This window comes from Scleropages formosus, chromosome 8 (genome assembly GCF_900964775.1).
Source record: "Scleropages formosus chromosome 8, fSclFor1.1, whole genome shotgun sequence".
NCBI classification, from domain to species: Eukaryota; Metazoa; Chordata; class Actinopteri; order Osteoglossiformes; family Osteoglossidae; genus Scleropages; species Scleropages formosus.
The window spans coordinates 26,614,667-26,627,290 of record NC_041813.1 but is presented as its reverse complement, the minus strand read 5'-3'; the positions used below and the strand labels follow the sequence as shown (position 1 = coordinate 26,627,290).

The following is a 12,624-nucleotide window of genomic DNA, read 5'->3' as shown; positions in this document are numbered from 1 at the left end:
TTGTTCAGTAACACCACACAAGTGTTTTTTGTCTATTATTTAAAAATGTTATGGACAAAGATGAGGGAAAATGAGTATGGACGGAGCATGTTTGTGGCATGGAGCCATTTCAGAGCACTGGCGTTCGCATGTTCTGTGTTTGGGTGGGTTTTGGGTTCATCGTGACATGGGCGAGCAATTAACGGAAGTGAGCGTGAGTGACTGAACACATACCTGTAAATGTGCGGCAGGTATGTATAAATGATCCTCTGCCGACACCTGTGTGAGACAGACAAAAGTTGTTGCCTTGGGGACGGGCAGAAGCAAAAGAGCAGGTATGACCTCAATTTTGGATGTGAATGGCGGAGCAGGAGGGGTGAGGTTTTGAATACCATGGAGGCCATCATCTAGGGGACAAGGCAGAGGAAAGGCATTGTGGAGCGAGTGCTTCCCATTAAAATGTGTCCGATCGTAGTTTTTCGGACAGAGCTTTCTGTTGTAATTGTTCAGTTGCAGTTACACGTATATTTTTTTATTTGACACTTCTTCAGCGATCCAATGTTTATCCATATTGTTAGAGACAGCTCTACTCAATCCTGACAAGGTTACGGCTACATTATATGAACACGTATTTACCTGACTCATTTCTCCAAAGCAACAATGTTAAGCTGCTTTTCATATTTGACAAATTTTTACAACTGAGTAACTGTTGATCACTTCAGGCTGAGTACCTTCATCAAGGGTCTTACAGCAAGAGATGGAGTCTTGGGTGCAAAACACAAATGTAGAGCACAGATCCTACATAGCTGTGATTAGTGGTGTTTTTTTTAGTGTACGTTGATTTCCCTCAATCTTGTAGTAAAAACACACATAAGGGCCCAATGAATATTCTATTTTATTGTAGCAACTTTTCTCACGCTTTTTTACTCAGAAATGTCAGTGTGACATTTACAATTATATCACACGAGACTTTTTTTGTTACAAATCGCACATTATTATCTTCACAGTTGTATATGCGTGATTTCTGAATCATAACAGGAGTAAATTGTACCACACGGACTCCCGCCCTAATTCTACAGGACATGATGTTCATTTCCGGGAAACCGAGCGCGAGGACGACCTATTTCCGTGTGTGCGATAACCCACATTTAAATAACGACTTTTTAAAATACATAACGACTTTAGATATAGACAGATATATATTTCATTTTATACTTTCGACTGTTCTTTAAAAGTAACACGTCTTAGTCGGTGTAAACGAAAACTCGACGGCTGTCGGAACGCACGCGGAAGTGGCGCGTCTTCCCATTGACGTCATTTAGGGTAAAAGAAAAACCGCGGAACTGGCGCTGCCCTGCTTTTTGTTAAAACACTGCAGAATGTGTGCAGTAAAGCAATCTCTATACAACTTTTGCTATTATATGAGATGTAAATTAACTCTGATGTTTACTGACGCACATCTCTGAATTTCTATTATGTTATTGACGGATTCTGCTCTTACTGGTGGATTTTGCAGGAATTCCACTTTCTCTCAGGTTATGAAAATGTCTCACTGGGTATCAGGACATTACTTTAATACCTAGATAAAAAAACTGGTGCCTTGGACATCTGATTATTTTAAACCTGACTCCAGAAGTTGTGAAAAGGGTGACAAAGTGACGTTGAAAATATGGAATAAAATGCTTTCATAACTGTTGCATAAATAGACAGCATGTAGTTATTAATGGGTTAATATCTCACATAATATCATTATATTGTGTTCAGTTCCCTCCAGTTATCCCTGAGAAAATCGGTTAAATATTTAATTTAAGCCTCTAATCTTAAGAACTGAAGGGCATGGTCATAGAGAAACTGAAACGGTTGAAGGAACTTTATAATGATCAGAAAGCCCGGAGGCGTTGTAAATCATGAGAGGTTGTTTATAATGTATTAACTATAAAGAGAAAATGTCATTCCAAAAATACAATTTGTACAAACAAACAAGTAATTCTCCAATGAATTATCCAATACATGATTGATTCAATGTGTGTCTACGGGAGGGCGTTTTATAAGGTTTTCTTACGTAACACACTGACATGTATCCTCCTTTGTGCGTTTAAGTAAAAATTAGACATATATATAATGTTACGAAATAAGGCGTGTGTATTTTTTAGTTAAAAAGAGATTAATGTTTTACTATTAGAATAGGTCGACCCAGAACTGCTGTAGTTTAATACTGTAGTGGATGGAGCGGTACCAGCTACATGCGCACGGATACGAAGTCCGCGTGCTGTGATGAGGTCGAACTTCCGGTTGCAATATAAAGAAGCTTTAAGCGGTGAGACACCGGCATTTTCAGCACCATCACTGCCGGGTAGTCCTAGTAACTGACAAACAATCTATTTAGGAAAAAAAGTAACTCACTTACTAAGCTAAGTAGTTTTTTTTATTATTATTATTCTTATTTTTTTTTTAAACGTAATGCCTGGGTTTTCCGACCGAGATCGTGGGAGAGACAGAGGGTAATATTTTATTTCTGTTCTAAAATCGCCAAATTTTTTATTTTTCTTTAGAAGAAATAATATATTTTAAACTGTCGACTGTACATTGATATATTTTTAAATGACTGATTGTTGAAGTGCTGTGTTTCTTAGCTGCTGACGTTAACATCCATCGTTTAACAGCTGGTTTTGGCCGCCATGAACGTTGTTTTATAGAAATGTACTTATTCGCTGTGTGGCCGGTGCTTTGCTGGTGGTGGGACGCGTCTGTTTTCGGCTTTCTAGAGTTTAAAAATGCCGGAGTGGCGGTTGGAAGGCTGTGCCGGCGGACGGGGTTGTTCGCCATGTGGCAGTGAGCCTCCGCACACAAAATGCCGGCCGGTTTCCTTTGTTCCTGAGCCGCTCCTCAGTAAAATGGCAGCGCTTTAAAACGTGACGCAGGAACGGTGGAAAGCAACGGGCGCGCGCTCGGCTCCCCGCGCCTCACGGCCTTTCGAGTGACAATTAGGCGTGTTTCGAACTCTTTTTAATTGTTACTGGTGTGAATGAAACAAGCTCTTTTTTTACACGCGGTGGAACACTTTTTGAGCAGCGAGCGTTTCCTCTACACGCGCCACGCTTCCTGCCCTCGAGCGCCGGCTCCATTACGTCACTCTCTTACGCTGTTTCCGCGCTACTTGAAGCGTAAACGCGGACTGGTTTAGATAATGTCTTACCCCCCCTCCCCTCTCTCTAACAGATATGGCAGCGGCCCTCCTCGCTTTGGCGGAAGCCGCGGAAGCAGCGGCTCCTCCGGGAAGTACGGCAATCCTGGGGAAAGACTCCGTAAGAAGCACTGGAACCTGGACGAGCTCCCAAAGTTCGAGAAGAACTTCTACCAAGAGCACCCCGACGTTACAAGAAGACCGGCTGTGAGTACAGTACTGGAAGCTATGCTTCTGCCTCATTTCCTTCCGTGCACGTGTCCGCCTCGTGCTGGGCCTTACCAGCATGGTGTTTTGTCATACCGCTTAATTTTTTTTTCCCCTCCCTCTACACAGCAAGAAGTTGATCAGTACAGGAGGAGTAAAGAAATCACAGTGAAAGGGAGAGATTGCCCAAACCCTGTACTGAAGTTCCATGAGGCCAGTTTTCCGAGTAAGTGAAACAATAATAAATGTGAAATTCGTGTTTAATGGGATGTGCTGATGGAATGGATGTAAGATGATGTGTGCTGATGTGTATGTGTTTCCAGCGTATGTGATGGATGTGATCACCAAGCAGAATTTCTCAGAACCTACACCCATCCAAGCTCAAGGGTGGCCGCTGGCTTTGAGTGGCAAGGACATGGTGGGAATTGCCCAGACAGGTTCTGGTAAAACGCTCTCGGTAAGTATTTCGTGTCCTCGGCTGCTGTGCCGATTTCCAGTTAGTAATGAGACACGATGGAGAGTTGACTTAAGTCACTGAGGTTTTAGTAATTGTACTTGTGTACAGTAAGTCTTTTCTTTTTCCACCTGACAGTACCTGCTGCCTGCCATTGTTCACATCAACCACCAGCCTTTCCTGGAACGCGGTGATGGCCCCATTGTAAGAGACCCATCCAGAACGCAGTGAACACTTTTGCCCTTTCAACATGAAGCGGCGAGTACTGTAATGTTTCTTCTTCCCGCAGTGTCTGGTACTGGCACCAACTCGTGAGTTGGCTCAGCAGGTCCAGCAGGTTGCAGCCGAGTACGGAAAGGCCTCCCGGCTGAAATCTACTTGCATCTATGGTGGTGCTCCCAAAGGACCCCAAATTCGTGACCTCGAACGAGGTATGCGTAGTCCGCATGTTACTTCCTTCATGCCCTTTTCCCTAAAATCAGTTGGAACATATCAAGATCATTCTGTGCGTTGGTCTTTTCTGTAGGAGTTGAGATTTGCATCGCAACTCCCGGAAGGCTCATTGACTTCCTCGAAGCTGGAAAGACTAATCTTCGACGATGCACTTACCTGGTCCTGGATGAGGCTGACCGGATGCTGGACATGGGCTTTGAGCCACAGATACGAAAAATTGTGGACCAAATCCGAGTAAGACTTGGGACATCTGTCCCACCACTTTCTGCCGTGGTCTGGCTTGTATTGCTCTATACCCTAATGTGTGCCTTTCCCCTTCTCTTCCCACTAGCCTGACAGGCAGACGCTGATGTGGAGTGCCACCTGGCCAAAGGAGGTGCGTCAGCTGGCTGAGGACTTCCTGAAGGACTATGTACAGATCAACGTGGGTGCCCTGCAGCTGAGTGCCAACCACAATATCTTGCAGATTGTGGATGTATGCAATGATGGAGAGAAGGATGACAAGTGAGTAGTGGGGAAAACAAAACTCAGGAGAAAGTTGTCCTATGTCAGTCCTTTCTTCAGGGTCTCTTCCCAGGAAGTAGGGTGAACAACTTCTCTCTCTCTTTGTGGGGAGAGTTCATGTTATCCTTAAGCTACCTGACTCGAGACTGTTTTTCTTCTTTAATGGTAGGCTTCTTCGCCTGCTGGAAGAAATCATGAGTGAGAAGGAGAACAAGACCATAATCTTTGTGGAGACGAAGCGCCGCTGTGATGACCTCACAAGGCGAATGAGAAGAGATGGGTCAGTATCTCAGCCATATAACCTGTTGGGCTGTGTGCTCAGGTTGAAGTTCTTTCAGACTGTTTCTGATGCTTTGTCCCACAAATGTAAGGTACATGTGTATGCACATAGCTGAAAAGTATAAAGCAAGTTAAAGATCTTCTGCTTGAGGTGCGAGTTTGTAACTAAAACTTTTTTTGTTTTTTCAAGATGGCCAGCAATGGGGATTCATGGTGATAAGAGTCAACAGGAAAGGGACTGGGTTCTTAATGGTATGTTCCACTAAAGGCTTGTTGCTTTGTGGAGTGCTACTTAATCCTGTTCAAGTAGGATTAAATACTTTTTTTTTTTTCTCTCTCTCTCTCTCTCTCTCTCTCTCTCTCTCTCTCTCTCTCGTTTTCAGAGTTCAAATATGGGAAGGCCCCCATCCTTATTGCCACAGATGTTGCCTCCAGGGGTCTAGGTTAGTGTTTGGAATCAGTGCCAGCTACTTGACACAATACTTGCTATTAAAGAAAGTGTCTGGCTTTCTTTAACACTCACGCATTTTCTGAGCTTTCCCCCTTCTCCCTCACCAGAAGGTGCAGTTTTTTTTGGCAGGGCCTAGGCATGACGGTCCCAGGTCGTGTGAGGGGGATGGTGCACTATTGGAGATGTCCTGATGACTGGCTGCCAACCAGTCAGTACAGGGGTCAAGGGCTGAGCGCGAAGTCGCGCTGGCCACGAGCGCCGCGTAGCCAAGCCGCGCTTCAACACGACTGTCTGTTCTCCATCTGATCATGGACAAACGTTTGTCCACCCAGGCCTCTTCACTGTAACGCAAAAACTGTTGTAAAGCATACCAAGACAAGGTGCTTGATTTGGACAGCCTCTTGTCTTCCATAAGGTCTAGCATGGGCGAAATATGGATGTAAGGCCTACAGGTTCTCAAAAGCTGGTACCCGTGGAGAAAGCAGTCAAGTGTAATTGCGTACCTCTGTATTAAAATTGACAACTGGCATTTGTAGTGACAGCGGGACATTCCAAGTGAAAATGGAATATAAATGCTTAACTTCCTCCCTCGCCTGCATTTTCGGTCATGTCAAGACCTGCCAACATGAGACATTTTCTCAAGTGAACACTGGCTTCTTGGAAGATCTTGCCTATATGAGACTGAGGGATGTTTTTTCTTTTTCCCCTGCTGTTTTTTCCATGTTTTTTTCCTTTTTCTTTTTTTTTCTTTTTTTAATGGTCCATGGGAGTATTGGCCTTTTTTCCCCTGGACGCCTTGTATTTGGTTCTGGTCTGTACATATATGGTCTTGGCAAGACATGCAGTGTGGCCTTTATAGCAAGCTTCTTATGAGTGTGTGAGAGGAGAGGACCTTCAAAGGCTTACGACTGAATGGTCCTCTTGACACATGAAGAAGCACCAGTGCACATAGCGGCCCTACTGCGTAGAAGCACTCCGATGTCACTTGACAATTTGTGGGGAGTTCTCTGCATTGGGAATGGACTAGTGAATGCATACTCCTTTATGGTAAGACTTCAATTTTTTTTTTTTTAATTAAGGTTGTATGGTCAGGCTTTTTTTTCTTTTTGAGGGGTTAGTGTCAGCAGTTGGAGTGTGCATCTTTCCTTTCCCCACAGTAGTATTCCCCTTGTGGATCTTTTTCAAAATTTTAGTGTAGGCTACCAGTTGAATACTTTACTAATTTTTATCTATGTATCAAAATCCCTTTTGGCTCCTTTTCTGCTGCATTGCAACACTTCAGATGTGGAAGATGTCAAGTTTGTCATCAACTATGACTACCCTAACTCCTCGGAGGACTACATCCATCGCATCGGGAGGACGGCCCGCAGCCAGAAAACCGGGACAGCCTACACCTTCTTCACCCCTGGCAACATGAGGCAGGCCAGCGACCTAGTCTCTGTGCTCCGTGAGGCCAACCAGGCCATCAACCCCAAGCTCCTCCAGATGGCAGAAGACAGAGGAGGTAAATTTAATTGGTGAGATACAAGACCTGTGGTTTATCTGCAGTGTTTTCTTCCCTTTTTCACAGGGTGAGGGGGAGGTTGGGTTGGGGTGAACGATTTCATTATGCCGGACATGTGAGTTAGTGCAATTTCACTCTCATGTAGTGTTAAATGGGTAACTTCTAAAACTTGAAGTGACATTTTTAGTGTTCCTTGCAAGCCTGCTGCCCATTTTTGATGAGCTGTCTCCCTCTACAGGTCGTTCAAGGGGGGGAAGAGGTGGCGGTTATAGAGACGATCGTCGCGACAGATACTCTGGAGGCAGAAGAGATTTCGGCAGCTTCAGGGACAGAGACAACGACAGGGGATATGACAGCGGACCAAAGAAGGCCTTTGGCACAAGCACCCAGAACGGAGGTTACGGGACCAGCAACTATGACAACAGCAGCAGCAGTTCAGCCTCTACCACCAGCTTTACCAGTGGCTACGGCAACAATGGACAATCTGGCTTCAGTGCCACAAACCAGGCCGTTGCGTTTGGGGGTCAAAACTTCCAGAACCAGCAGTATGGTGCAGCCCAGGGGGTGGCAGCAGCTGCCCAGAATGGCATAGCTCACCCGCAGTTTCCTTTTAATCCTCAGCAGGCACAGCAGCCACCCCAGCCCATGGTACCCTACCCCATGCCTCCACCCTTCCCTCAGTAAACACGCACACAATGTAGGAATAATTTATTGTCCTTGAAGCCCAGAATCCTTTGCCCTGATTGTACTGTTTTATTTGTTTTGGGGTTTTTTTTTTTTTTTGTTATAAAGGATTGATACTTTTGACATTCTATGCCTTTAACAATTTGGAGTCCAAGGTAGTTTATAGTGCAACAGTAATGGCACTCTTTTACTATTTAATTTTGTTACATTCCTCCATAACTTTAGTCTGTATTTTGTACTAGTTGATACAGGCCCTCTCAGTTTCCACTGTAACGTTGAAAGTGATATGTTCAACTGTTAAAGGCACTGCATGGCCTTTAAAATAAATCCAAAAAACACCAGTGTTTGATTTTTGTGGGTTTATTGTAAGCTAGTACATTTTTGAATTTTGGCTCTTCCTAGGGTGCAAGCATTTTGCACTAGAAAGCTGCTTGTGTAAATTACATTTTGGAAGTTTGTATAAAGGCAAATGACAAGTCTTCTGCAGAATGTGGTAAGTTAAATCTCAGGTCAGGTACTGCAAGAGAAAAGGCAAAACTTTTCATATGGCATAGTGTTGTAGGACCTGGTGCTTCTTCTTATGATGATACTAGAGGTTGGGCACTAGGTGGTGCCATTCCATGGCATTGGGTCCTGTTCACTCCTAGTTAATTAGTAAGTTAGGGTAAAGCCCCCCATTTCCTCATATGAAAGTTGGGATCCCTGACCTTCAGCTCCAGTGAAACTTTAAGGATGGAGAAATATGAGTATGCACCCACTTCATGTGGGGAGGGGGGGATTCTGTAGACAGTACAGACAGAAAAGCACATGGACTCAGCTCAAAGTGCCATATGATTTGGTGTCTTTAATGCAGCATGTGCAGGAATGCTGTAACAATTTTCCATTACCACATTGAGATGTACCCAAGAACAGCTTGTCGGCTGAGATCGTTCTAGGGTGACGGAGGATAATGCAAGCAAGTGCCGCAAGTTGCGTGTTCCCTGCCAGACTGATCTTAATGTCTTTCTGGAACTGTGCTGATTGTTGTAGTTTTCAGACATGTCTGCTGCCAAACCCATTTATGATTAGGGAAAATCATAGGCTGTCATTCCTTTTGGGGTCAGTCTGTAAAAAGCAGATATATACAGTAGCTCTAGGCAAAGTAATATAGGAACTGGTGAAAAACTGAAAGATCATTCCAAAGCAATCTGAAAGCATTTTGCATGAGCAGCCTGTTTTATGAGACCACAATCTCCATACATGATATTGTCTATCAAAAAGTTTTCAGTTCCCCCTTCTGCTGTGTAGCAAAACATCACTTCATGAAAGTTTGTATCTTTGATTTAAGAAAAAGCTGGAAAGAAGCAGGTAATTTCAATAACCTGGAATTTGTTGTTGGTTCCTCAATTTATGAACATAATTCCAACGTAACTCCCAAGTCTTTATAATTTGTAACTGTCACTTTTGCCGCTAAGTTACAACACAAAGAACACGCACACATCTGTGCCGTTTATGTCAGGTGCTGTGAAAACCTCATTAACTGACACATTAATATTAAACAGAACTAATAAAAAATATATCAAATATAGGAAGTTCATCGGAGAGGGCGCTCGTTCCACCACATCGGAGCCAGAACCAAAATTTTTGTGCTTTTCATTTTGGAGCTCTTGTGCGTGGGACCACCAGACGGACAGCGGTGGAGGAGCACGTCGAGCGATCAGGTGCTCTCGGTATCGGGGAGCACGTCTGTTTACGGTTTTTAGCGCTGAGACTGATACAGGCAGCTGGGATGAACCGGAAAATGTATCATCCTAAACTCATAACTGGAATGTTCATAATACGACGAGCTAGTGTACCACCTTTTTTCAGACCCAATCCGGTCATAACATTTGACTATAAACACATTTTCTTTGACATGTTATATCCTACACAGGGTTGATACCTGCATTGTATGTGATGGGTACGAATCAAGGTGCTCAAGATGTGTTTTACCTTCTTTTCTTATTTTTTTTAGCCCTCTTAAGGCCTTGGCCAGCTAAAAATATGTTGTATCGTTCGGTATGCAGGTCCTTCGAAGAGAAGTGCGTGCTGTTCGAACGAGGGAGGTGACGACGTAGTGTGATAGTCCAGTGAAGCGGTGTGATCTTTGGAAGCGTTGACCTCTCCCAGGTATGTGGGTGTTGGTGAGACTCATACCAGCCTAGGGTGTGTGTATGTGTGTGCTTGTCTGCCACGCCTCATGTAACCACGCACATGTGTAGGATGTTAATTATTCATTGAGATAACCCCCCGCACACACACACGCACACACGTGTGTGACCCTTCCCTCGGCTGGCCGGTCCTCACCGAGCCGACGTCCCAGCCCAGCCTGGCAGCAGGTGGATGGGTGCGCTCGGGTCGTGCTCAGACTCTGACTCTTCGCCGTCTTGGCGGGTGGAGGGGGGATCTCTCAAGGTGTGTTTGTGTCTGAATTGAACGAGTAAGGAACCGACCGGTGGAACAGGAAGCGCAGAGGAACGGCTGGAAATGAGCTGCAGGCAAATCAAAGCTTCAGGTCAATCGAGGCCGTTCATTCTTGACGTCTCCGAGACCTTCTGTAAATCCATACGTCCTTCCGGTTCGCTCCAAGACCCGCATCCCTCTCGGCGCCGAACGTGCACGGTGACGGTGAAATCACCACGATGGCAGGAAGCTGGGCTTTCTCCAAGATACCTGTACGTTGGACTGCCGCGTTGAAGGAATGCCACCGCCACACCCGACACCGAACCCCACCTTCGGCTCAGTTTATTTACCATCTTCCTTTGCGGCGCGCAGTATGCCTGTTACTACTGGAATGTGCCGTCGGACACTTCTCTGTTTCAGTCCTCAATTCGTTGTTAAAGCGTTGCTGATCACTTCAGAGATCTCCTTCATGTCTCCATTTGTCACACCTCGTGTGCGGATCATAGGTGGCCACGTGGGCCAGTTCCCTGAGTTGCCTGTCCGTACCAATGAGCTCTGCACCTACTGGAGTGTGTGTGTATGTGTGTGTGTGTGTGTGTGTTCTTACACCTGTCTGTCTACCCTGAGCTTGCAGAGAGTGGCTTGCCATGGAGGTCTGGAGGTCATTCCGCTGCTTTGCGCTGTCCGTCACCCCCCCGGGGACTAATGGCTGGAGACAGAGAGCTTTGCTCAGCTTGTTGAACTGCTGAATGTGAACCTGGATGAACACGGGGTGTTTGTCAGTTTTCTCCTCTCTGTAATTAAAGTGTCATTGCTTTGCAGACATCTTAGTGACAAGTCGCATGCTGCACAACCAGTCCTTCTCAGCTTGTTCCACTGACTCAAATATATATATATATATATATATTTACACCTTTTGACAGCTCTTTAACATTAAGTAACCTTGCAGGTTTGACGAGAGGTTTACATCGTGTCGCATGTCACACGGCACAGTATCTGTGCAGACCCCAAAAATAAACTTGAGAATTTTTTATGTTGACACTCATTTGGAGAAAATTTCTTACATTTATTTGATTAGTGATGCTGATAGGATGAAGTTACATGAAGCAAGTTGAGATCCTTAATTGTTTCAGGGTATTGCAGCCATGGCAGGGTGGGATAAAGTTATCTGAATTTCTTTCTGGCAAAGTGGAAAGAGGTGAATGACAGCTGAAATAATACTATGAGAGTAAGCCGAAACGGATCACATTAATATAGATGATACAAAGGTAAAAGTGATTGCAGTTGCACAGTTAAACTATCTTAACTAAACTGAATGATAGTGACTATGCGATCATAAGAACAAGTGGTGTATTGAGCAGCGTAAACAGTAATCCATCAAATAATTACATAAGATTAAATATTCAAAAGGCTATTGTCATGACTCCTTTCAAAATAGCACAAAGCCTTTGTTGAAATGGCACCGCCACACTCCCCAAGAATCTGACCGTTCTTTTCAGATAAAGAATAAAAATGAAGTTTAAAAAAAAAAACATCTGTGATTTGCACATGGACAGCAGAGTGTGTTTATGGCCTTCACCCTAAAATCTCAACATCCTGGGTTTGTATCCCTCTCCTGCTGTAGTACCTTCGATCAAGGCGTTACCCAAAAGTGGCACAGGGTAGACGCCCACTCTGGGATTAACAGATGTTCATAATAATAGCAGGAGATGATTGCTAATAATGAAAAGTGCCTCTCGGATACACCAAGAGGTCGGGAAGTAACAGATACCTGGAATTCCTTCACGGGCCTTTTTGGCTTTTGGATTCCAGCCAGATGTTTCACAACTTTGGTCTACAGAGGTGCTGCAGTATGCTGTTGGACTGCATGTTTTAGACATGTATTAACTATCAGCCTCTTTTTGTAGTAATAATAATTTCAGCCTGTCACCAGATCGGTGGAAGCACCGACACACTTACCGCCTCTATTATGGTGAAGTTGATTAGCGCAACCTTAGAAAGGCCGTTTGTTCTTATGCGTTGAAAGACGTTAACTCAGATATGTGAAGTACTTGCAACGTTAATACAAATGGTATTGGATATTGTGGATGGATAAAAGGAGGGTTTCCTCATGAGCTTTCCCGTTTTCTTTGACACTAATGATCCCCCTTTAAAATATCACTACAAATCATGATCAATTCCTTCGAATCAAACATAGAAGAAATGCCTCCAGCGTTCAGCAAAATGTGGCCAGGTTTGTTCAACAAAGAGCGAAATAGTTGTCTGTTAACAAGGGTGTTAACAGAGTACGGTTCAAACTGCCCCCCCGACGGAGGGGTTATGAGGAGGGGAGGAGTTGGGATGAACCACGAAGCCCAGAAAAGAGGCATGGGGAGATCCAGAGGAAGAGTAGGAACAGAGCTGAACCGGTCCACCCTGTCTCGTGGGAATAAGTGGCTTCTTTCGCCAAAGACACACCTGTGCTCGAGGGCGGGGCCATTGATCGCGGCTGCACTTTAACTGCA

General features: G+C 44.6%; 1 protein-coding gene across 3 annotated transcripts; it reads left to right on the top strand.

Annotated features, from left to right (window-relative positions):
* Positions 1–2,287: 2,287 nt before the first annotated feature.
* Positions 2,288–8,040, top strand: ddx5 (DEAD (Asp-Glu-Ala-Asp) box helicase 5). 3 transcript variants are annotated; one of them, XM_018757385.2, is made up of 13 exons: positions 2,288–2,480; positions 3,199–3,370; positions 3,500–3,596; positions 3,694–3,827; positions 3,963–4,028; positions 4,114–4,255; positions 4,351–4,511; positions 4,609–4,781; positions 4,951–5,061; positions 5,251–5,312; positions 5,444–5,503; positions 6,794–7,015; positions 7,254–8,040. In XM_018757385.2, exons 1-13 carry the CDS (start codon positions 2,440–2,442, stop codon positions 7,697–7,699), a joined length of 1,887 nt encoding a protein of 628 aa, XP_018612901.1. In that variant the 5' UTR covers positions 2,288–2,439; the 3' UTR covers positions 7,700–8,040. The 3 variants fall into 3 exon arrangements, with proteins under 3 accessions (XP_018612901.1, XP_018612903.1, XP_018612902.1); XM_018757387.2 differs by having other exon boundaries at positions 6,794–7,028; positions 7,254–7,456; XM_018757386.2 differs by lacking the exon at positions 5,444–5,503.
* The last annotated feature ends 4,584 nt before the right edge of the window (positions 8,041–12,624 follow it).

Excerpts from the sequence above, each read along its gene's own strand:
- ddx5 (XM_018757385.2), top strand. The coding sequence starts at position 2,440 with ATGCCTGGGTTTTCCGACCGAGATCGTGGGAGAGACAGAGG. Across the intron at positions 5,313-5,443 it reads AAGGGACTGGGTTCTTAATG|AGTTCAAATATGGGAAGGCC; the intron begins GTATGTTCCACT and ends TCTCGTTTTCAG. Across the intron at positions 5,504-6,793 it reads TGTTGCCTCCAGGGGTCTAG|ATGTGGAAGATGTCAAGTTT; the intron begins GTTAGTGTTTGG and ends GCAACACTTCAG.